The following is a 20,230-nucleotide window of genomic DNA, read 5'->3' on the forward strand; positions in this document are numbered from 1 at the left end:
ACAAGGTCCAAGTTCACCGGAGATGTCTTTCCAAGCAGGATAGGCTAGCGAGCGGTTCCACTTTATGTTGCAGTCACACCAAAGCTGATACTGCCGGTATGAAGTAATGCACCACTCGGTTGTGCGGGTTCAAGCATGCCACGAATTGTAGCAACAAGAGCCGAAATCATAGAAGTGATGTATGGTAAGAGGAAATCGTCTTTATCGTATAAAATTTTGTAAAGGTATCCGAATACAGGGTAGTATAAAACACACGTGGATGCAATCGTGATAAAACATAGAACCGGGGGATGACAAGTCCGTTCAAACGGTGTTTGCCCAATCGGCAACCCACGAGAACCCACCAAACTCTTGCTGGTCCCGCGCAGTGAGCTGGCCATGTACTGGCGTGAGCGTAGGTTGCTCGCGCGTGAACTCCTCGTCGAAGTTGCTGGTGTCAGCAGAACCGTTCTATAAATGGCGGGATCAGTCTTCGCATCGAATATGAGCAAGAAATACATACAATCGTCGGGAAGTAAGGTGGCGCTATGCGCTTGTTCATTATGTCGTCGAAGTTGACATCCCTAAAGAAGGGCTGCCCCTTAACCTCCTCAGCATCACCCTTCGATCCCAAACGGCGAGACGGGTCACGAGTCAGAAGCTGAGAGAAAGGGGTAAGGCGGCTATATGAGTATGATACATGACATACGCACCCTTTGAAGAATTGAGACGGCATCCCTCGGCATAGTGATCGGATAGAGAGGCTCATCCTCGAGGATGGCATCGAATATTTCATCTTCATCATCACCGCGGAAGGGAGACTGCCCAAGCAACATCTCATACGTCAACACACCGAAAGCCCACCAGTCAACAGCCTGCCCGTAGCGCTGTTCGAGAAGAATCTACGAAATACGTGAATCCAGAGCAATATACGTCAATTCTCTGAGCAAATTACCTCTGGAGCCATGAACTCTGGAGTACCACAGAAGGTGCTCGTGGTAGCACCTTCGAACATAGACTCCTTGCACAGACCGTAATCGGCGATCTTAACGTGACCATCAAGGGTCAGGAGAATGTTATCAAGCTTCAAGTCACTAATCGCGAAGAATCAGCCTGGTCCCGTAAATCCCAAACTATTTCTCACCGGTAGATAATTCCTTGCGAATGGAAATATTCAAGCCCAAGTAGAACCTCGGAAGCATAGAACTTGGCTTGGCGGAGCGAGAACTGCTTCCGCTGGATGTGAAGCATAAGATCACCCCCGCTTACGTATTCCATGACGAAATACACGCGGGTTTCGGTCTGGAAGCAAGAGTGCAGACCGAGCAAGAATGGATGTCTCTCACGAGCAGCAGCCAAGAAGACACGCTTCTCGGAACGAGTGCTACAGAGAATGATCAGTGTCAGCCTCGATGTGCTAGGATAAATACTCACCTCTCGACTTCATCGTTGTCGATGATGAACTCTTTCTTCAACACCTTGATGGCGTAAAGAGCATTTGTAGCCTTCTCCTCGGCCAACATGACCTTTCCGAAGTTACCCTTACCGAGCACCGCCAGGAAGTTGAAGTCGTCCAGCCCAACTTTTCTTCGCCGAGCAGGCGGAGGAGGTGCTTGTGCGGGAAGTGCGACTTCCTGTGGTGGGGGAGTGGGACGTGACTGAGGGTACCCTGGCGGCCCGGGCTTGACCTGTGCACCAGGCTGAGGATAACCGGGCTGTTTCTGTTTTTCACGTCAGTAATCGTCGTGTGTATGGATTCATAGCACAGACCGAAGATGGAGGTATACTGTATTCGTCTTGCATAGGCACTTCGCCGTATGCAGAGGTACGTTGTGACTGGCCGGCTGGAGGAATCAAGGGTTCATTAGGGTACGCCGGAGGGACAGCCACGCGTGCGCCAGGAGGCGGTCGAGGCACTGGAGAAGGCTGTTGCTGCATATACCGTGGGTCTTGACGGTAGGGGTCGACAGCAGGAACCTGGCCATCGCCTCCCAAACCCAATCGTTCGACCCCTTGGGCAAGATTCTCCGGTTGATAGGGCTGCTGACCGGCGGTCACGGATGGTGCATGCGATGGCCGACCGGGGACCGCAGTCTTGCCACCACGAGCTCGATTGATGTCGCGCCAATCGCGCAGTAGCTGGTTGGCCGTCTCCATTGACATACCACAGAAATCTGGTACAAGATGGGCACAGTTGGCGTGGCAGGTAACGTCGCATTCAGTGCATCTACGCGAATTCTTGCGGCCCAGAGGCAGCATATAACCACAGTGACAGCACCAGTTGGCGCCGATGTTGGTGATAGGCTCGAAGCGGTGCGGAATACGGTGGTTGATCTTCTCCTCATCGTCGCCCTGAAAACCTGGTAAATCAAGGTGGTCAACCGATAAGGAAACAATTGACGTACCGCGGTATTGGACTTCGATATACACTTGGTGACCACTTTCTCGTAACACTTCTTGTGACAAGTGTACCGACAATCCTCGCATTGATACCCCAGAGCATTGAGCAAGAAATCGTTGCAGAACGCGCACAGCATGAGCTGATAGAACTGGCGCTGAACGAACTTGTGACCGTTCATCTCGTGCACCTCGTCCTTACGCTTCCTCACGGCTCCCTGACGACCAAGACCGCCAGGAGCATCCATGGGTCGCTTGCGAACTAACTCCTTGACTGGAGGAAAGATGTGAGACAGCGATATCATCGATGGGAGATGTTAACAAACCAAAGTTCAGATGTAGCGCTAAGGCACCCGCAGGTTCTACAGCAAACCATGCGTCAATTCCCTCACTCTGACCCCCACCACCACCACCCATAGCACCTGGAGGCTGAGCAAATTGCCCAGCGGGATTGGCGCCACCGAAGGAAAAGGCGTTCGGATCTCCGAAGCCACCGGGCTGCTGTGAACCGGGCCTACCTGCCGAGTCGCCGTCCATGGCGCCCGCAGTTACCCATCCACCTTGACCCGTGTCGTTCATGACCTTCTGTCGACGAAGAGCTTCAACGAGGTCGCTGATCCTGACCCAAAGAAGACCAATCGGAACAGGATGGGCCTCGGAGACCTGCTTGTCATAAACGGCAATTTCAACTTCGTTAGCCTTATCAACAACGACTTCGAATTCCTCGTTCCATCGATCCGTCCGAGAGGGGTGGGAGCGGGCCTTTTGTGTGCCTTCAATCTTAAGTGAAACGTACGTCTCGGTAACTTGCTTGGAGGATGAGCGAGATCGAGTGACTATCGGCGCATGGTCAAGATCGCGAGCGCCCTTGACGGTAACTTGAAGTTTGCCGGAAATGGGTTTGGCACGCAAGTTCTCCTTGCGTTCTCCATCGACACCGGCCTCCTGTGCTGTGCGAGTATAAGCTCCAGTTAGCCAGTGAAACAAGTTACACACGCACGAGTGTCTTCCTCCTCTTCAACGTCATCCAGAACGTGCAAGTTCTTGTAGCGTTTCAGAGCGGTCTGGAGCAGCTGAATCTTCTTGTCACTCTCCACGCGCTTGCTTTCCGCGTCAGCGCGTGATTTCTTATCTCCGTCTGCTTGGTACAGCCTCGCGATCTTGTCAATACTCTTCTTATACTGCATTTCAATTTGAAGCTTGAACTCGAGCTGGTGAAGCATGCGCGAGATCTTTGCGGTCGTATGGGGAGTGTCTGCCTTGATGAGGTCGAGGTTGGAGTATTGTTTCGCCTTGGGCGCGTCGGCGTCGTCATCGGGGAAGCCACCACGCGGTGAGCCTGGGGACCCGAGTCCTCCAGCGCCTTCAGTGTCCTCTGGGGGAAGTTGGGGAAGAGAACGGTCCCTATCATGGGGAGTCTTCCTAGATGCTGACGGAGATGAGGCGCCAGAGGATCGTTGGGCTTCCTGACGCTTGCGAGCTTGCAAGTCCTTGAGGGTGTCCTCGAAGTAAGAGAGGGAACGTTCCGCCTCTCTGATCTTGGCGTCGTTACGCCTGAGCACATCCGGGTTGGAGGTTGCCTTGCTCAGGAGCTGTGATGCCTCGAGGACCTTGCGTTCGGTTTGGATGCGCTTGTAAAGATCCTGTATTTTCTGGTCGAGTTCCGACTGGGTATGTCTGTGAGCAACCTGCGGTGTCAACTTCGGATCGAGAGGCAAAACTCACCATGGTGGTCGAGGATGGTATACGACGCCCCTCTGGCGGGTTGGTGGGGAGGGCGTCGGGGGCGAGGACGAGGACGAGCAAGTTGGGTGCTGAGTCGATGGGGGCTGTGGGTACAATCGACTCTGGCCGATGAGACAGATAACTCCATATCGGGATAGCTAACCCCGCCTCCTCTAATCCCGTGAAAAACAAAATTATATCATCGCTCGACCCCTCGGCCACTTCCCTATGCCTGCCTTTTCTTGCCGGTCCTCAACGCGAGTCACAGCCGACACCACCGCCCTCACCATTCTTGTCGATCATGGCCTTGTCTATGGGGAAAGCTCAGAAGGCGCCAACGCCACCACGCTGACCGGGCGCCTGCCAAAGACCGTGGACGTGCTCGCGTTCTCGGACGTAGTCTTGTCGATCACTGGTCTCATTGATGGCAGGAAAGTACCTGAACAGGACGTCGCGTCATCTTCCCTTCTGCGTCACCTACTCCAGTTTTTGGGACAGGCAAGTATCATTCCCCACCCTCAATATCCTCGTGTTTTACCTCAAAGGCGCAGAACTCTGCTAAGTTGGGACTGAACAACGTCTCCGCTCCATACGTCGACGAGGATGGTCTCACAAAACGTCGGTACCTCTCATTTGTCAAGTCAGTGACCGGATGAGAATTTACGTATCGACCTGGGTAGTCACTCTCACTCCCTCACGGTCATTCCCTCAAAACACTCGGCCTCATGCTACCCTTGTCTCTCTGGCGTTTACGTACTCATGGAAAAGGCTTGCTGCTCGGGCAAAAGCCGACTCTATATCTTCTCAGGATTCCAGACAATACTCGATGCTTGCCAACGCGTTTTCCGCTCAACATTTGCTGCCCTTGGAATCAGTGCTGAACCGCGCACATGAACAACTATTCACTTATCAGATAGTCAAGTAAGTTGTTGAAACATGGCTATATGCGCAGTATTTTCATGATTTCAGACGCTATCCATTAATATTCGGTGAATGGTGCAAGGTAACGCCCCTTTCAGGATATCTCGACCTATCATTGAACTTGAAATAGCGCCTCGACAATGAGCGCGAGTTCTTCCCGTCTATCGCTCGCTCGGTCTTGAGCATCGTCGATCGCTCTGACGACAAAATATTTGCTCGGCGATGCCGTCGTACTCTCAAGGTCTACTAAGCTTTTGTAGGGCCGAGTCATACCTTCTTGCTAACCGCACTGCTTGTAGACCCTCAAGGCTAAGAATGCTGACATGGCACGTGCCTCTCAGGCCTGTTTGCGTGCTCTTATGTCTTTAGACACCGAGGACGAAGACAGTGGCGATTCAGATGTTACGCCGAAACTCACCGACGACGAAGTCATATGCCAGTCTATGGAACAGCTGTTCCGAGTAGGAGTACCGCAACCTCGTTTTAAAGTTCTCCCATTCCTGCTGCTCGTTCCATTCTCTGACTGCCATCTAGGCCACGGGTTCGTCGTTGTCTAGCCATGACGTTGGTGATGAAGGCGACTTAGTCGACATCTCTTCGAGTCTCGAATCATCCCAGGTGGAGCTCGCCGATGAGGCCAACCATATTCTTGGACTACAAGATTCTGACGGGGCACCTCCTCCCGCCTCCAGCTCACTTCATCATGCTCTCTTGTACGACAGCGACCATGAGCAAGACTGGCTGGACGTTTGTATGGACAGTTCTCCGTCCTCCGAGTTGTCTTATGATTCGGCCCTTCTAAGTACCTTGCATAGCGGAAAGGCGCTTCACGACCTGGATACTCATATTCAGGACGTTCAGGGCGATCATCACTTTGTCGATCTGACCATGGAAGAATATTCCGTCTCGCATGCGCCCCATTTTTCTTCTCGTATATCCTCACCTATATCTGAAGACCACCCCGATCAGGGGCCACCTGACGTGCCTCGTTTCCGGAGCGCCGAACACCTGACCTCTGGCCTGGAATTCGATGATTACTTGCTATCTGTCGACGACGATAACTCCACCGCACCTATTTGTTGGACTGATCCCTTTGATCCTTTGGGCAATACAGGACCTTGGTCTGCATTTCGAGACACGAGCCCAGATGAACTGTTCTCTGATATCGACGACGCCTTTGATCTTTATGGATCCGTACTGGAGATTTGAAGGAATGGACTCTCCGACTCGGTGCCGACGCCCTAGTTGAAATTCGATTCTGCCGCCGACGCAATGCACCCCTGCCGCAAGGCCTCGAGGCAGTTATTCCATCCATTTCCATCCCCTGTGCGAAAAGGGGTTTTTGCTGTTTTCTCTCATTTTCCGTACTGGTAGTTTCATTGCGTAGTGTCTAATTCGGACTGTGTTCTATGTATACACACTTTTCAGAGTAACAGACTCAACTTCTATGTCATATCCGGGCTCATTACGTCGTTGGATTGATTGTGCGTGTGAGACCTATTTCCGAATGCCGAAGGGGGGTAAGTTGTAGAGTATTGAAACTCCGATTGAGAATACGCCGGGAGCAATACCGTATACGGACTGTCTGAAATTGCACAGACGACCCTTTGGAAACAGCCAGCCTTATTACCTGCACCACTGCGCACGGTCCACCTTAGCTTGCTCTCAACCTCGCCTTCGCTCTGCTGTCGCCTCCGACAACTGCTAATTGCTCCTCCTCCACCGCTCCTTAGTCTACTAGGTCTGAGTATCTGAATCATGCTCCCCGCAAGGCGTAACAAGATCGACATCAGTGTGGGTACACCCTTCGCCTCTCCTGGCAACCCGCAACCCGTCCCCTTCCTCCGTACACAACCGCTCGCCGAACTCGTGCTGATAGCTTTTTATTGGAAATATAGACATTGACGGAGGAGGAGCAGAAGCTCTTCCGTTTGTATGGCAAGCTGCCAACCCACAAGAATGTTTTGAACAAGATGCAGAAGGTATGTCTCTATCATGCATATAGCCATCCCCACCCGCTGATCGCCTGTAGGATCGGAAATTCTTTGATTCTGGGGATTATGCCCTCTCCAAGGCCGGTAAAGCTCCACAGAACACAGTTGGCACTGCGATCCCGAACCCCGAAAAGTACGAGCGAACTCTATTCGTTCCGACTCCATCTCTGACCTTGATTGTATCAGCATCCCTCACGCAGCCACTCCGCCTAACAACAGTGGCCATCAGGGTCTCTCAGTTTCTCCTACGAGCAGCACAAGCCCCGTCAAGGAGAGCTCACTAGCCCAAGATCCTACGGAAGAAGGGGAACAAACGAAGGAAGAGCAGCCAGCTGAGCAAGAGGCAGCACCCGAGGCCGCTCCTGAACCAGTGGTCGAGAGTGAAGCATAGACATTCACGTATCATCGCCAGTTTTGGCACCGTTTCGCTTTCGCTCGCCATCTCTCTTTCGCCAGGCACGTCTGGTTCCCTCACGAGTCTGTTGCAACCCCAACTCGGTATAACATGCGCTATGATTTCCCCAGCTTCGCCGCTATCGTACCTGTATTGAATAAAGCTATTGCTTGTGTATCGCTCACGCCCGACGCACATCTGGTCGGTACTACAGATGTTGATAATAATACTACCACTAGCACCCTCCAATACCTATGCCAATCAGAACTCATCAGAAACATACGTTTCTGCTTCTGCTTCTACTTCCGCTCAGCTCCTTCTGGCTGACACCAACAACGACGTTTCGGTGTCTGTCGCTGGCTTCAGGTGACCAGGTATGATCTGTAACTGTCTACACGTGGTGATAGTCGTGAGGCTTCACTCGAATATTCCGGGCTTTCGACATCAACTGGGGTCAGTCGTCCACCTTTCACGAAAATGGACTACAATGACAATACCTTCTATACTCCGAAGTTGTCGCACCCTTGTTGTTACTGCAACACGATGATGGAATGATGCACGGATGGAGTCGTATGTCATAAATAGCCCCTGAGAGGTTTTGCGCCTGTGAGATCAAGTTGAAACTCCGACCGTAATCCTCGACGCGTCGCGACCGCAAGATCGCGCGTCTCACCCATACCCGCGTTTATCCAGCGCGCGCCTCGTTCCTCCCCTCTCTATCCACACGATGTGCACGGAAGAACTTAAGAAACAAGTTGCCGATGAATTTGGAGATGCAGTCGCCGCAGATGAACAACTTCTCAACCAATGTGAGGCAGAATACTGGTCAAACCGTTCTCCAACTCATTTGAACGTCCTCTGGCGTACCCCGCACAGGCATTTCCATCAGCAAGAACTACAATATCCTCCCCAGCGACATGCGTTACAAATGGGAGGCGCTCAACTACAATACGTATAGCTCGCTCAGCCCCCTCTTAACAATAGACAGAATCGACGAGCTCCGCGCCAGGGTCAAGAGCGACATCGAAGCTGGGGCAAAGAGGACCCAGCACGTCAGGCCCAATTCAGCATTTGCAAGCCTCAGCGCCAGACGAGGGGGCAAGTTCGGAAGCCTAGCGGGCGCGCTTAATGGTCCTCCCAAAGTCGGAAAGATCCCCGTGAAAGCGGAATACGTGAAGATGGAGGTTGATGAGAAGGTCGCGGGGCCGAGCAGGGTAAACTTTGTGGGCCCTCGCAAAGATATGGAGTCAATGAACCAGAGAGGATGTGAGTAACCCCGCCGTAACCTCGACTGGGTCTGACCAGCCGTATTTCAGACAGATACATGTTTGAAAAGCCGTCGGAACGGAGTGCAGGTATGACCACCTCCGTACACGCGATGCGACCTGGCCCGCTAAAATGACCAGTTCTGGACGATAGAATCGAGGAAATCGCGGATGCCGTACGAACACACTACAAAATCGACGAATTTAGTGACCCCGCTGCGTCAACAGAGGTCGGTCGTGTCGCCACATAGCGCATATAGCCTGACTCACGTCAGTGTAGGAGCAAGTCACCGTCGTCGGTCGCATAGTCCTGGATGCCGAATCTACGAGCGCAAGCGCCAAACTCAACGAAACCTCGTTGTTGATAGAGTCTTCCCGCATGATGGGTTCAGGTGCCAGAATGCCCCTTCGTATTTCGCCAGATGTCAAGATACGAGGAGCTCCTGCTGGAGTGGGCGGGGTTGGCCTGTTCCCTGGCGCCATTGTTGCCCTCCGCGGTCGGAATGGTGGCGGCGGTTGGTTCGTTGCAGAGGAGATACTAGCGGTATGTGCTCTATGCGTGACCTATAACGTAGCTAATCTCCATAATAGCCTCCTCCGCTGAAAGCATCACAACCGCAGGCCTCGACTTCGCCGTTTCGGATGTGCATAGCTTGCGGTCCATTTACCCCGGATACAAGTTTAGACTTCAAAAGCTGGCAGTCATTAATACAAACGCTACAATCCACCAAACCGGATGTCGTTCTTCTTGTAAGCAAATTGTCAATATAGGTTATTCCTCCCATTTAAACGCACGTGCAGACTGGTCCATTCATCGATGCTACTCATCCTTCCATAATCAATGGGGAAGTCGACGCGTCACCTGCGCAGATCTTTCAGGATGTGTTTGTCAAGGCACTGAGTGACTTCCTTAGATCATCTGAGGGAAGTATGGTCCTGCTCGTTCCCAACGTTCGGGACATAGTCAGTGACCACGCGGTGTTTCCTCAGCGTGAATTCGCCCCTGGAACTATCAACCACTCCGTAAGGGTTGACACATTCCTTTCAAATTACGTTGCTAACTATCAGTGCTTCTCGGAATCTAGCGCATACAACTGCTTCCTAACCCCTGTCGATTCTCTGTGAATGGGATATCATTTGGCACGAGCAGCGTAGACGTCCTCTTCCACCTGCGCAAGGAAGAGCTTTTCAAACGGGGTACAGAAATTGAACCCTCGCCCTCCATTCCCGGCACGGCCAACGATGGAATGACCATGTTGAGCCGACACCTTCTTCAGCAGAGAAGGTTGGTTACGCGTATTCACTTGGTCATATATGCCCCAGTAACCCTTTCATTCCATTCCAGTTTCTATCCTTTGTTCCCGGCGCCACTTGACCTATCTCATGAGGTCAACCTCGACATCACGCATTCTGATGGAATCAAGCTTATTTCCACTGAGGACGAACCTGCGCCGGATGTACTTATCCTGCCCAGCAAGCTGAGACATTTCTCTAAGGTGGGTCACCGAATTTTAAGCATCATCCTGAAATGTACCCTGATGGCGCGTTTTTTCTCAAGCCGGTCGACAATAGCTTGGCCGTCAACCCCGGTCACCTGTCGAAAGGAACTTATGCACTGCTATCGTACACAGGACCAGGGTCAACTCCTATCCGGGAACGTCTTTCGGCCGAGATAACCAAACTGTCTTGAAGGATCTATTGATATCATACAAAGCTTTTACACTATCTAATATTTCTTAAATGCTTCTCCGAGCGCCCTCGTTATGTCGTCCGCAACCTCTTTGGCACAATCGAGCACGCCATCCATAGCCATAATCTGGTGCGGGACACCCTTGTGCACCTTGATCTCGACAGGCACCCCGAGCCTCCGCAGCTTCTCGCCGTACGCGATGCCCTCGTCGCGGAGAATGTCGAGCTCATTGACCGCGATGTGCGCAGGCGCGACTTTGGCGAGCATCTCGTCCGGCGCGAACATGGGTGAGGCTTCCCACTTGGCGCGATCCTCCTTATTCGGAAAGTAGTAGTTCTGGAACCAGTTCATCCGGTCCAGGTTCAACCACACAGTGTTCTGACACTCTTTCCACGAGGGATAGGGGCCCTCGACCGTTGCAGTGTTGTCGGTCACTGGTTGCAGCGCATGGACGAGCGTCAGCGGTTGAGTAGTTCAGTCCCATTCGGGCGTGTTCGGGTTAAAGCTCACCAGGGACCATAAGAACCTGGAAGATGACTGGTATCGGTGGGTTCATCTGAGGTCCCTTCAGCGCAAGGAGTGCGGCCAGATTCCCCCCGCTATCCCATGATCAGTATTCACCCCATCAGATATGCGCTGACATAAGCCAGGAGGACAGACCTTGAGGAACCACCGACGGCAATTCTGTTGACGTCTGCACTGAGCTCTGCCTTGCCATGCTCGTGCACCCATTTGAGAGTCGCGACCGCGTCTTCAACCGCGGCCGGATATGGATGCTCAGGAGCGAGACGATAGTCTACGCTGATCGCGAGGCACTTGTGCTCTGATTACAATGAGCATGCTAATCTCCAACTGCAGATACGGACAGTCCAGACACGAACCATTACATTGACGCGAAGCAAACGCGTTCTGGGTATCGATGCTGCCCAGCGTCCAGCCACCTGGCGCAAAACGTTCAGCCTCTCACTCCAATCCGATCAGCGGTACCACGGCACTCACCGCCGTGGATATCAATGTACACCGGCCAGCCCTTTTCAGGCGGAGTTCCCGAGGGCGTAAAGACGCGTATCTTGTGGTTTTGGAGTGGGATATCCCTCACGCTGCCCACCTTCTGGACCGGAGACCCGCCTGGAACGGTGGGGGCGTTGCGGATGTTGGAGTCCCAGGGGAGCGCGTGGGGCGGGACGCGAGACGCGATGTGCTCGTTGTGGAACTTGACGTACTCGGGCCTGAGTCTGTCGACGACGTCCGGGTGAATGGCCTGGGGTAAGTCTGCCATAATTAGCTATCGGTGTGATGGACTAGGAGTTGGTCTTGAGAGATAATCGAGTCGGACTCGAAGCGCGTAGTCAGTGTGTATATATAGAGTCCTGTGCATCGGAGCTCTGTTGACCCAGGGCATGTAAAATGTGATAGATCAACCACAACGGTGGAGAGCATATGGCAGCGGGTGGCCCAATGGGTCATTTCGAGTTATCTCTGATGTTGGTCGTTGCAGTTCCTGATCAGATGCTCTTCGAGGCGGGCCGGCGGGCGCGGGGCCCGGAGTGCCGTGAGTAGGGCTCTAAATCGGACTAATTATGATAGTCCTTCCACATAAGGGCAGGATTATAGCAATAAATTTCACGTTTGGACCAGAACCTGCACCTCTGACGTCTTGCCCGAATATTGCCACACATACTCGAACTCGAAGCAATGGGCAGTGACACAGAAATCAAAAAGTCGAAACACAAGCGGTCGCACGACAAGGATGAACACAAGACGAGGAAGAAGCACAAGTCTGGCCTTGACAAAAAGGGCAAGAAAAAGGCTCGCGACACTGTCCATATAACAGACGATGACCCGGACGATGATGACATGTGGGTCGAGAAGAACATTGACATGGACGGTCAACATGTACGTGCCTGTCATTACTTGCCGCAAGTGCAAGCTTGACCTATTACCAGGTCGTAGCCAAAGACATTCCTACCGCTGAGAGTCTCAACCTTACCTCCCATGTCTCCCAACCAGATGGTGGGGCTGCTTTGCCGCCTACCACCAAAGCTGGGACAGAGCTCAAGCGCGACGAATGGATGCTCTTACCCCCTTCTGGCTCGAATCAACCCTCTCAGAGCGCGTCACGTCCTCTAGCCCAGCAGCTGCCTACAGCAGACGACTCACTTACCGAAGATTATGGCGATACCCCGGAAGGCGCGCGTACCCTTGGAGGCGGTGTGGATTTCTTCGCATCCTTGGGGAAAGAGCATAAGCGTAAGCAGCCCGACAAGCCCGACCCCGAGAAGGTATGTCTATTCAACAAACGGATACTCGCCTGTTTTGCCTGATCATGTTCAAAATCTCTGCCAGATCAAGGTCAGTTCGAGAGAATTGAATCAAGATATTCGGGAAGGCAAACAGATTGACAACGCCGCGCCGCCGCCACCGCCAAAAGCTGTTACACCTGGAGGTCCAGGTTCTTCATGGCGCATGATGCGTCTTAGACGCGTCTACGAAACGGCAGAGGACGAGGACAAACCCATCGAAGAGGTGGCTCTCGAGCGCTTCGGCACCCTCCAGGCCTTTGAAGAAGCCAAGGAAGAGCGGCGCATTCTTGATGAACGCGAGGGCAGGCGTGCAGGTGGCGGCAGCGCGAAAGGTAAGGGGCGCGAAGGAGAGGGTCAGAAAGGCTTCATGTTCACTGACATCGGCGGAAGCGGCGCGTCCAGCCGCAGCTCGTCCTTCCGTCGCCCCGGGACCGCCGAGCGGAGTGAACGCTCTACACCTACTCCTGCGTCCTCTTCTGATGCTCGCGCCGGAAACAAGCGCCTGGACTCTCTCCGTCTGCCCTCGACTGCTGCATCACCTCTTCAACAATCACATACACCCATCCCGACTGTCATGACTCCACCCGTTGCCTCTACATCGACCAGACGCGCCATGTCCCCTTCCTCTCTCAACAAACTCCAGGCCAAAGTCCTCCGCGCAAAACTCATGAATGCACCCAATGCAGCAGAGCTCGAACGCGAGTACGAAGAAGAATCGCGGCGTGGGCAAGGCATCGTCGAGGGCAACGTGCGCACCAGAGTCGAGGTCCTCCCCACGCTCGACGCGCACGGACGCATGTACGACGTCGGGCACGGCAAGAACGACGGCGAGGCGCTACCGGGAAACCGCAGGAAGAAGCCAGAGAGGGTCGAAACGCGCGACCCGAAGACGGGCGACGTCGTGCGCATCAATGCCGACGACGATACCATGACGCTTGGCGAGATGCTGAGGCAGGAGAAATTCGGGGCTGGCATGGCGGACCAGAAGGATCTCGATGCACAGTTCGCAAAGGCCATTATGGGTGATGGCAAATTTGAGGTCTGTATAATACGAAGCCGCCGAATTTCTTGTTTCCCTGACTGCCTTTCACATAGAACAATCTTGATTATATTGATGACAATGCCGAAAAACTGGGCCGTCAGAAGATGAGATCAGACGCTATGAAGCGCCAATTTGCCATCAACGGTATGCACCCTCCGCTCCATCCTTTTTATATCTCATAAATTATTCTACAGACTATAAACGCACCCAAAAGGTTCTTGCGACCTGCCAGTTCTGCTATGGCGAGGACGACTCACCACCGAAAGCCCCGGTCATCGCAATGGGCACTCGTACCTACCTATCCTGCACACAGAACGAGGAGTTGCTCGACGGCCACTGTTTGATCGTCCCCATCCAGCACCACCTTACCATGCTCGAAGCCGACGATGACGTCTGGGACGAAGTCCGAGTACGCCCATGGTTCCTTATCTTTCACTGGCACTGTGCGCTGAACGTCGTCCGCAGAACTTCATGAAAAGCCTGATGCGCATGTTCGCCGAAGAGGACAAGGGCGTCATCTTCTTCGAGACCGTCATCTCGCTCCGGGCACAGAAACACACCTGCGTCGAATGCGTGCCGCTGCCCTGGGAGCACTTCGACGACATCCCCCAGTACTTCAAGGCACGCACTCTCCCTCGTCACGTGTTCTCCCTTTCTTACACAAATCTTATTTTTAGGAGTCCATCCTCGCCTCAGAGGCCGAATGGTCGCAGCACAAGAAGCTCATCGACTTCTCGGCGCGGCCCGGCGGGTTCAGACGCGCAATGGTGCCCAACCTGCCCTACTTCATGGTCCAGTTCGACTACAAGGGCGAAAAGGGGTACGGCCACGTCATCGAGGGCACGGGCGACTCTGCGGCCGCCGGCGAGGAGGACGGCGCGCTCGACGAGGGTGAGAAGGGCGGCGGAGATTTCCCGAGGTGAGAAAACAAAACAAAAAAAGCCTGTCGATCGCTAGTCTTCGATCGGCGTCTCTCGGTCTGGTTTTGGTCCTGGTTCCTGACAGACGTGACTTTCAGGTACTTCGCTGGCGAGATCATCGGCAATGTGCTTGACATTGAGCCCCGGCGGTGGAGGCGCCCACGCCGAGTCGACAGTCATGCTCAAAAAGATCACATTGCACGGTACAAGAAGCGGTACAAGCAATATGACTGGACAGGCTTGATCGGGAGGTAAAACAATGTGTGGTGCTGTCGTCGCTATAGATGGTATTGTATGTAGTGGTAGTGATGCAAGAGATGCATAGAGAACAGCTATAGGAAGTGTAAGTAGTAAATAAGTAAGAATGATCTTGCTTAGTTGCCTAACAAGATAGTCCCTGATACATGTAAAGTCAGCCCTGAGCGCACCACATGTGAAGGAAGAGGGCATGTGCGTTGTTCTCCACACGACAGAATGTACGCCCTATCCCACGAGTGCACTGCGCTTCAGATTGTCGCGGACGATCACGTCTTGAACTGTGTGCGAAAGGAGAAAGGCAGTCGCATCAGCACCGCTGTCACATCGAGACGCGTCGCCGCCGGCGGAAGCAAAATATCAATCAGACAGACAGACGTACCGTTCTCGAGGATCAGCGTCGTCGAGGCAACGTCCTGTGAAGCAACAACACCAACAGAACACGCGTGTTTGACATCGGTGGCCGGCTCGAGTATCAAATTTGATGAGTATCACTCACCGTGACAGAAGTGTAGTGGCAGTAGAATGGCCGCTCGGGCGAGTGCTCTCGCAGGATCGCATGGAATTTTTTCCGCAGGTCTGTCAGTGTGATGTGAAGGCCGAGGGGATTGGGATTTGCGTGTGTTGAGTGGGCGAGCGCGTCAACCGCGAGGTTAATCGATCAGGCATGCACATTGCACACGAGTCGTTCAATCATTCCATTTCCGATCAGTTCAGTTGATCAGTCAAAGTCAAAGGGTGCGAAGCGAAAAAGACGCACATTGTGACGCGCTCTCAAAGTCGTTGGGACGGGTCCCATACGAGACGATGTAGTCGCCGAGCTTGATACCGGCCTTGAGCTTCGCCTTAAGGATATCGCACTTGTTCAGGAACAGCACGAGGTCCGTCTTCTTCAGCAGCGGATTCGACACGATCGCCTTCCACAGTAGCACCGAATCGGCCTGCAAAGCGCGCAAGCGATGGATAAACAATGGAGCACAGCACCACACGGCGTTCAGCTGTCAGTGAACCATGCCTTCCCCAGCGGAAAAACTGTAGCACAGACGCACCAAGCGATTGACGTTCACATCCTCGGCAAGCACCTGGTCAAATGCGCTGATAGGGGCCAGAAAGATGATGGCGTTCATGTCGTCGAAAAACGGTACCCATGCGGCTGCATCAAGCAACATTCAGTTCTTTCTGGGGACCTCAGGTAGAAGTAAGTTCTTACCTCGCTACAAGTCGCAACGCGGGAAACGGTCAGCACGATAAACCCTCGCGGAGATGCCAAGAGAAAAGATATACCAATGAACGCTGGCCACCGACGTCGAAGACGCGCCAGTCCGTGCTCATAGTAGAGCCTAGGGGACCTACAAGCGGTGATGGGCTCGAAGAGTGCGCACGTAATGCTGGGCTTTTCAACTGACCCGTTTTCACGGCAAACCGGTACTCCGTCACTCCAAGCGTTTTTAGTCGCGCTCGTAGGATATCATCTGTGTCACAGCTTAGCACTCAATCAACTAGTGGCAGTGAAGCGTCACGTACCATCTGTTGGGATATACCGTGGCGATGTTATTCGGTCGATAGCATCCAGGAAACTAAAAGGCTGTCATTGAGCAACGCGGGTCTCCTTGCCCGACGCGTCGAAAGAAGGACGACAAAGAGGGACACTCACAACCCCGCCATCTCCTCTGGCCGCATCTTCTCAACATCCATGAGCTTGTGGATGGTCGGATCAGCCCACAGCTTGATCATATCTTCGGAACAAGCATGCAGAATGTTGCCCGGGTCGTCCGGATCATCCCAGTCTATCATCATCTCGCTCTCCACACTCTCCCGCCCATTGAATAGGCGGTTGAACGTGCCCTTCCACCGGCTCGCGGAGTTCACCGTGAGCTCCTTGCGCCCGTCTGTCGTGAGACGTTCCGAGTATGGCAAGTTAGTCACGTTCGAGAGTTTGGAGCAGTCATAGCCGTGGATGCCAGAGCCGAGCAGCTTCCGAACAAGGGACTCTTCGACCTGGATGAGCGGTGCCAGCCGCATTTTGAGCTTGAGATGTTCGGCGGTCAGGGTGGGATATCCTCTATCTTTACTGCCACCGGGACTGGTGGCGCCAAGGTTGGCCGTGCTGGGCCGTGAGGATCCATGGGGGGCTTTGCTCATGAGCTCGAGAATGGAGTGCACGGACTGGACGACATTGAGTTGGATGATGGCTCTCCATGAAGCGCGTTCATGACGAAAAGCCTAATAAACAGAGTTAGAGTTGGTGCCCCCGGCTAGTTCACGTGGGGAAGCACCTTTGGCGAGTTCATGAGTTGGAAGTCTGCGAGGCGACGGTCGTCAAGCTTTCACAAAGTCTAAAATTGAGACAAGCAACGTACTTTTCAAGGTGGTGGATTTTCCTGTGGTGTGCCCATTTGAGCAATCGACTACGTGCTAGAGTTATGACAAATACCTGATTCGCTTTGTCCTGGAACGAACGCACATGTTAAGGTTAGCGGTTATGTTAGCGTGTGGGGACGGTGGCAAACCTAGGAGGAGGATCTTTATTGGCTTAGGGGCCTTCTTATCAACTTGGCGCTGGCGAGCGATGTCCTCGTCTATGGCGTCGGACACGCGCTTCGCTTCCTCCTCAGCCTTTATCCGAAGCTCCCGGTCGTGTGGGGATTCATCGAGCGGCGGGGCCAGGACGCGTGCGAGGGGGTCGTCATCGTTTCCTCTAAGCTTCTTAGCTGGCATTGTATGTGAGCGGAGCTCGCGGGAGGGCAAGATGAGTGGGGAGAACGTGGTGGGCGAGCTTGAAAGGGGGGAGGCGAGGACTACGGAAAGAAGAAGGCGGGAAATTGAAGCGAACTCTATCCATCGAAGCGCTAGTTTAAGACCAAGTCAAACCGAGTTATTGATGTACTGATGTTTCGCTTATAGTTATACTACCGTCCTTAACACCGCGGCCGACGTCGACCAGCTCGTGGGACAACATCCCGCACTTGCCGCGGTACCTGTCATCAACTTGCCAATCTGTCAAACCACCTCTCTCCTTGGTGACCCACCTCCCACCATGAACTCGCTCTTTCGCACAAGGACGACTAGCTTCATTCGACCCCAGCCCATATTCAGGCGCTTTCAGAGCACAGCGACAGATGCTCTCCGACGCTCATACCTCTATGGTTAGCACCACCCTCTAATTGTCATGTCATGCCCCTGTTCACCCCACATCTTTGTGATATTGCATCTGTTGCATTGTCTCGTATCCATCAGTCCCTGCATCGACAGACAGGATGCTCGACAAGTCACTCACAAACAATTCCGATATGCTCATATATGATCTCGAGGACAGCGTTCCGCCTTCTCGGCATGACAAGGAGTCCGCTAGGCAGAGGCTCGCTACGTTCCTCTCCGTACGTCACTATACATGCATATATGCGCGTCTCACTTCGACTTCCGCAATGCCATAGACCACTTCAAAGGACAAGTTACCTCACCCGAATCGCGTTGCCGTACGCGTCAATGACCTGAGCACGCCCTTCTTCCAGGGTGACATTGCTGAGCTCGTATGTAGTACACACCGCATACATGCGCATCTAAAACACCCCGAAACTCACTTTGTGCTTAATTACAGCTCAGGCTTCCCGCCATCAGCACAGTCATCTTGCCGAAGATTCACTCCGCACAAGACCTTCATCATGTGTCGCGGGCCCTGTCATTTGCCCGCGAAGGTACGTCCGAGCCTCTCCGAATTGTCGCCAGTATCGAGAGCGCTCGCGCCGCGTGGAACTTGGGAGAAATCTCGGGCTGGCAATCAGAGTATGGATCAGAACGAGGTGGCCAACTTGACTCTCTTCTTGTGAGTGTACCCGACTTCTTGCGTTCGGCATGCCGTATACAGCTGATTGTCGCCCTTAGTTTGCATCCGAGGATTGTGAGCTAGCTGCAGTACTTGTGAGGACATCGTCATGATACGTACCGTCTCAACAGATTGTGCCGACACGTCTGTTATTCGGACGACCTCACGCCAGGAGCTTCTGTTTGTCCGGTCGCAGATCGTTGTGGCTGCCAAGGCACATCGGCTAGGAGCCATTGATATGGTCTGCATAAACTATAAGGACATCGACTACCTCAAAGACGAATGTGAAGATGGCCGGAAACTAGGATTTACCGGAAAGGTCTGACTGTTGGTGTCTTTGGTTCACTCCTGCTTCTGACCGAACGCTATAGCAAGCAATCCATCCTACTCAAGTAGACATCATCCAGTCCACATTCGTGCCTACCGCCAAAGGTGAGATCTCACCTTTCTCCACGACGTCCCCAAACCAGCCCAAACCCCAAAGCTAGAGGCATCTGACCTCATCTGACACTCACTAATTCACTCAGACATCCTCCGGGCTGCAAAGATCCTCCATCAGATGGACATCTCACATTCGAATCAGAAAGGCGCATTTGGTCTCGACATGGAAGGCGGCGGGAGAGAAATGATCGACGCTCCCATGCTAAAGCAGGTGCGTCTTTTTTGCCCACATGCCCCCGTCATGTCAACACTCACGCGCGTGACCACTGCGAATCTGCTCATGTGGGACCGCATTTGAAAGGCCGAGAGTACCATCCGCCTGGCAAAAGCTGCCGGGTTGGACATCCCAGACGTCAGCTCCCAGTGAACGAGCACCATGCAACTTTGAATACTCACTACTGCGATACGTATCCGCATATACTTTCAGCGCCGAAGAGCGCATGAGCGCCGTCGGCATCTCGAATCTCAAATACATATGAAAATCCTCCTCGGGACCGAAGGTGCATAAGGTCCCGTCGCGATCGAGCAGTCAACCTTACCATACAAACGGTACTATGCGGCAATTTGTCGGCGGCCTCCAGCAGCCTGTATCCTCCTGGATCTATGACCGGAGAATGATCTGAGGACGCTTCTCAGCTCGTCGGAAGCTACCCTTACCTCGTTACCGAGCCGACATCTGTCCATTTCCTTGTTTGTGAATCAGAAACTTTCGTGGACACATATCTCACACCCAAGGGAAGTGAGAATCCCGGTACCTCTTCCAAAGTGTTATCAGCGTACGGATTGGTCCTTGCAGATAAGCAGCGGATGTCCTTCGGGACGCGACTCCAGCTTCCTACTTGAAGGATGTCGTCTCAGCGGCTCATCTATGACGCCGCATACCAAGCTGTACGGTGTTCTTTGGCAGCCAGGTCTCCGAAGTTGTCAGCATGGCGGCTAAGTACTTACCAAAGGCCGAATGCTATCAGATGCTATCCAAGTTGTCAACACGGCTAACTACTCACCTAGGGCCGAAGCCCGAGTCGAATGCCATAGAATGCCATCTTGTTTCCTCGCCACGAACGACGTCATGCATAAATAT

The 20,230-nt window shown here is 53.2% G+C and overlaps 6 protein-coding genes across 6 annotated transcripts; 3 read left to right on the plus strand and 3 right to left on the minus strand.

The window, feature by feature from the left end:
* Nucleotides 1-189: 189 nt before the first annotated feature.
* On the minus strand, nucleotides 190-4,187 carry CONPUDRAFT_82294 (uncharacterized protein). Its single transcript, XM_007770492.1, has 11 exons — nucleotides 4,102-4,187; nucleotides 3,377-4,043; nucleotides 2,703-3,326; nucleotides 2,385-2,650; nucleotides 1,750-2,331; nucleotides 1,414-1,700; nucleotides 1,124-1,363; nucleotides 935-1,073; nucleotides 693-881; nucleotides 503-640; nucleotides 190-450 (listed from the first exon to the last, which is right to left on the minus strand). Exons 1-11 carry the CDS (start codon nucleotides 4,102-4,104, stop codon nucleotides 304-306), a joined length of 3,282 nt encoding a protein of 1,093 aa, XP_007768682.1. The 5' UTR covers nucleotides 4,105-4,187; the 3' UTR covers nucleotides 190-303.
* Nucleotides 4,188-6,638: 2,451 nt separating this feature from the next.
* On the plus strand, nucleotides 6,639-7,681 carry CONPUDRAFT_82295 (Endosulfine-domain-containing protein). Its single transcript, XM_007770493.1, has 4 exons — nucleotides 6,639-6,816; nucleotides 6,921-7,004; nucleotides 7,055-7,149; nucleotides 7,203-7,681. The coding sequence occupies exons 1-4, from the start codon at nucleotides 6,781-6,783 to the stop codon at nucleotides 7,405-7,407; spliced, it is 420 nt and encodes a 139-aa protein (XP_007768683.1). The 5' UTR covers nucleotides 6,639-6,780; the 3' UTR covers nucleotides 7,408-7,681.
* A 646-nt stretch (nucleotides 7,682-8,327) lies between these two features.
* CONPUDRAFT_82296 (uncharacterized protein) lies at nucleotides 8,328-11,679 on the minus strand. The gene is made up of 13 exons (XM_007770494.1): nucleotides 11,365-11,679; nucleotides 11,247-11,306; nucleotides 11,026-11,188; nucleotides 10,879-10,964; nucleotides 10,234-10,802; nucleotides 10,021-10,171; nucleotides 9,761-9,960; nucleotides 9,477-9,698; nucleotides 9,267-9,425; nucleotides 8,956-9,219; nucleotides 8,817-8,905; nucleotides 8,727-8,765; nucleotides 8,328-8,676 (listed from the first exon to the last, which is right to left on the minus strand). The coding sequence occupies exons 1-5, from the start codon at nucleotides 11,642-11,644 to the stop codon at nucleotides 10,402-10,404; spliced, it is 990 nt and encodes a 329-aa protein (XP_007768684.1). The 5' UTR covers nucleotides 11,645-11,679; the 3' UTR covers nucleotides 8,328-8,676; nucleotides 8,727-8,765; nucleotides 8,817-8,905; nucleotides 8,956-9,219; nucleotides 9,267-9,425; nucleotides 9,477-9,698; nucleotides 9,761-9,960; nucleotides 10,021-10,171; nucleotides 10,234-10,401.
* A 396-nt stretch (nucleotides 11,680-12,075) lies between these two features.
* On the plus strand, nucleotides 12,076-15,132 carry CONPUDRAFT_104609 (uncharacterized protein). Its single transcript, XM_007770495.1, has 8 exons — nucleotides 12,076-12,261; nucleotides 12,312-12,647; nucleotides 12,712-13,707; nucleotides 13,764-13,854; nucleotides 13,905-14,119; nucleotides 14,176-14,352; nucleotides 14,388-14,629; nucleotides 14,729-15,132. Exons 1-8 carry the CDS (start codon nucleotides 12,223-12,225, stop codon nucleotides 14,883-14,885), a joined length of 2,253 nt encoding a protein of 750 aa, XP_007768685.1. The 5' UTR covers nucleotides 12,076-12,222; the 3' UTR covers nucleotides 14,886-15,132.
* Nucleotides 15,114-17,603, minus strand: CONPUDRAFT_90292 (G-alpha-domain-containing protein; the record flags this gene model as incomplete). The annotated part of the gene is made up of 13 exons (XM_007770496.1): nucleotides 15,114-15,166; nucleotides 15,268-15,301; nucleotides 15,385-15,464; nucleotides 15,646-15,826; nucleotides 15,935-16,038; nucleotides 16,096-16,099; nucleotides 16,170-16,225; nucleotides 16,292-16,357; nucleotides 16,410-16,462; nucleotides 16,540-17,108; nucleotides 17,162-17,187; nucleotides 17,246-17,266; nucleotides 17,396-17,603. The coding sequence occupies 13 exons, from the start codon at nucleotides 17,601-17,603 to the stop codon at nucleotides 15,114-15,116; spliced, it is 1,455 nt and encodes a 484-aa protein (XP_007768686.1).
* Nucleotides 17,604-17,922: 319 nt separating this feature from the next.
* CONPUDRAFT_73078 (citrate lyase beta subunit) lies at nucleotides 17,923-19,516 on the plus strand (the record flags this gene model as incomplete). Its single annotated transcript, XM_007770123.1, has 9 exons — nucleotides 17,923-18,031; nucleotides 18,123-18,262; nucleotides 18,320-18,415; nucleotides 18,484-18,708; nucleotides 18,768-18,783; nucleotides 18,840-19,027; nucleotides 19,080-19,140; nucleotides 19,236-19,360; nucleotides 19,451-19,516. 9 exons carry the CDS (start codon nucleotides 17,923-17,925, stop codon nucleotides 19,514-19,516), a joined length of 1,026 nt encoding a protein of 341 aa, XP_007768313.1.
* Nucleotides 19,517-20,230: the final 714 nt, after the last annotated feature.

The sequence above is a fragment of the Coniophora puteana genome (genome assembly GCF_000271625.1).
Source record: "Coniophora puteana RWD-64-598 SS2 unplaced genomic scaffold CONPUscaffold_6, whole genome shotgun sequence".
Classification (NCBI taxonomy): domain Eukaryota; kingdom Fungi; phylum Basidiomycota; class Agaricomycetes; order Boletales; family Coniophoraceae; genus Coniophora; species Coniophora puteana.